Genomic DNA, 3,107 nt, shown 5'->3' on the forward strand with positions numbered 1-3,107 from the left:
TATATATATGTACTAATCCCGAAAACAGATACAAATTAGTCTCCTTCAACGACACTCTCTATGAGTGCTTCTCTTTGAATCGCTTTCCCTGAATAGTTTTCCTTTCGCTACGATCTGGTCGCTGATGCAGTTAACACGTTACTAACATAAATTTTCCCTAAACAACAATGATTATGAGTACTAATTAAGTTGGTCAAACTGAATCATGAGCAATAATAAATTGAAATGAGTTGTTAAATACTTTGCTGAGGGATAAGCAGAAATGAAGTGTGAGCTTTTTATAGAGAAACTGATTCTTATCTAACATGGCGGCACGACGTGTCACGGTGTTACCTAATGTTGATACTATTGCAGTGATTGTATTTATATTGTAAGCATTATTTTTTAAGAAATCAGCTTGTATCGCTCTCTACCTCCTTCTCCTTCTCTCTCTCTCTCTCTCTCTCAGACACACTCATTCTCTCGTTATTTATTTCTCTTTACAGAACAACAACTGCCTACGCATCAAAATCCTAGGTGATTGCTATTACTGTGTGAGCGGACTGCCGGAAGCCAGGCCAGACCACGCCAAGTGCTGCGTGGAAATGGGACTGGATATGATTGATGCCATTTGGTAAGAACTCAACTCAAATACTACATTGTACAATGCACACTAACACTCCAAGCCACTTCACATTATGAGCAACCTTTATAGGAAAGTATTGTAAATGTCTTCAGATTTCTAAGGTTGTCATAATATGATTATGAGTGGCTCTACAGATTGTTTGCGTTTACTCTCTTCACACCACAAATATTTTCTCTCAGCGTGTAAGCTTCAACATTATGTACGGAATATATATAACAGCAGTACATCTGTTATATTCTGATATTCAAGAGCATATTTCGTTATGTTGTGGATAAAAAGAGGTTTTTTTTTTGTTTTTGTTTTGTTTTTCAAGAGATAGAAATTATAGAATTCTTAGTGGTAATAGTGATAAGGAAAGTATTGCTGTGGGCCGTATTATAGTTTAATTACATTTTCATGTAATAATGAAACACTCAAACACTGAACCAATGAGAGATGATGTGAAAACTCTGCTGACAACGTGGGAACTGAACAGCAAGATAAAGTAAGAATTATTAGGTATTGTTGCGTGATGAAAAGTGTATGGTTAAAACATCATTCTTACATTGATTAGATTTTGCTACTGCAGTTAGAATAGCAGAAGCATCGTAGAGAAAATCGGTTTCTCATCATTTGTACTTCGGCCATTATGCTGCTTACAAAATCCTCTTTTTACTTGCCCATTAACCGTACTTAACTTTATTATACTATATCACTAAGTTCTTATTAAATCTCATGGGTCCTATTCGAACTTTTTCCTTTAGACCTATCGACATTCTATTATTTATTTATAACAGACATCGTCAGTTCACTTCGAAATGAAACAAAAATCTTGTCAGTTAAGCTTTCCTTGCCGAAATCAGTATTTAACTATTACAAAAATGTCTTATTTATGGTACGCTGTACAGATCACAAACTTGTTGCTCTTCCTTAACCTTGATCAATTCTGATCGAGCAGACACAATGCTCAAAAGCATTTAAAATCGTGCTCACCCCATTGTTTAATAAGACATACAGTGTATGTAAAAACTATATTTACCATTATGTCCTCCAAATATCTTGTTCCATTGTAATCTTCTTCTTACGAGAGGGGTTAGTTGATTACATGGATCCAAGGATCTTTATCAGATCCGGCGAGCACGATGGAATTTGAAATCAGAAGTTCAAAATCCGATGTGAAAGAAATGCCGCTTAGCATTTGTTCGGCGCGCTAACAGTTCTGACAACATCAACAACAACAACAACAATAATAATAATAATAATAATGATAATAATAATAATAATAATAATAATAATAATAATAATAATAATAATAATAATAATAATTTCTTTATTCGCCACAAAATCCGGAAAAAAAACATTGTGGATGATGCAAAGACAAGGAACAGAGGGTATTTTCATAACATGCGTAAGTAATAAAAAGTATCGAAAAAATAGAAAGGCAAATGGAGCTTCCACCGACCAGTCTAACCGGCTGATAGACGGATACGAACGCTTGACAACACTCTATGAGCCTTTCTGATATTAGGCACAAGTCCTGAAATATTGTGGGAGGAGACTAGTTGATTACGCAGACCCCAGTGTTTCACTGGCACTAATTTTATCGACCCTGAAAGGAAAAAATGCAAAGTCGACCACGCAGAATTAGAACTCAGAATTTAAAGACGGACGAATTACCGCTAAACATTTGGCCCATCGAGCTGACGATTCTGCTAGCTCACCGCTTTCTGTCGGAAAATAACATTAACAGACTATTGTTAACACAATATATGTACTTATGTTGCAACATCCTCCTCGCCCATCTCTAAAAATTGTAGACTATTTGTCGCGCTTAATCTAAAGAAGAAGATAATTAAATTTATTTTCACATAACTTGATTTTCGTGCTATGGTAAAAAAAAAAAAAAACAGTAACTGAAAGAATCAACTTCATTTGTCGCCAAGATTGTCGATTAATTGGAGATATAGCATAGTTAGTAGTAGTGGTGCATGCATATTGGCAAAGATAATATGTATTTTCGAATTAAGTTGAGTTAGTGGGCAGGTCTACAGCGTGTTGTTTGTAGGCGGTTGTGTGGCGTTCACAAATCTGTAAGTCGTGGGCAGTGACTACTCTATCATTAACGACAGAGAAGTGACGGAGGTGTACACTAGTAATACATTGAGCGCGTTCCATGCTAATGAATTGCGCGCCAATGTAAGAGTTGTATCTTGTACAATGTATCGTAAAGGTATGCGTGAGTAGAGGAATATGTATTCAATCTATATCCTGAGAAATGGGGACGTCTATATATAATTGATAATTACATATAAACGCCTTCCGATCGACATACACGCACACGCATAAACAAATAAGCTCACGCATCTACGCGAAGCCGCACGCTTATTCACGCGTACACACACATATATTAACACTCACACACATACACACACACACACACACACACACACACACACACACACTCACTCACTCACTCACTCACTCACACACATAAGCAGTACTA

The 3,107-nt window shown here is 36.2% G+C and overlaps 1 protein-coding gene across 1 annotated transcript in view; it reads left to right on the forward strand.

Annotated features, from left to right (window-relative positions):
• Positions 1-3,107, forward strand: part of LOC106868905 (uncharacterized) — a 695,008-nt gene that overhangs the window by 482,742 nt on the left and 209,159 nt on the right. The window contains exon 5 of the mRNA XM_052974592.1: positions 486-613. Within this exon, the coding sequence (XP_052830552.1) occupies positions 486-613 (128 nt within the window). The remainder of the gene's footprint in view (positions 1-485; positions 614-3,107) is intronic.

The sequence above is a fragment of the Octopus bimaculoides genome, chromosome 18 (assembly GCF_001194135.2).
Source record: "Octopus bimaculoides isolate UCB-OBI-ISO-001 chromosome 18, ASM119413v2, whole genome shotgun sequence".
NCBI classification, from domain to species: Eukaryota; Metazoa; Mollusca; class Cephalopoda; order Octopoda; family Octopodidae; genus Octopus; species Octopus bimaculoides.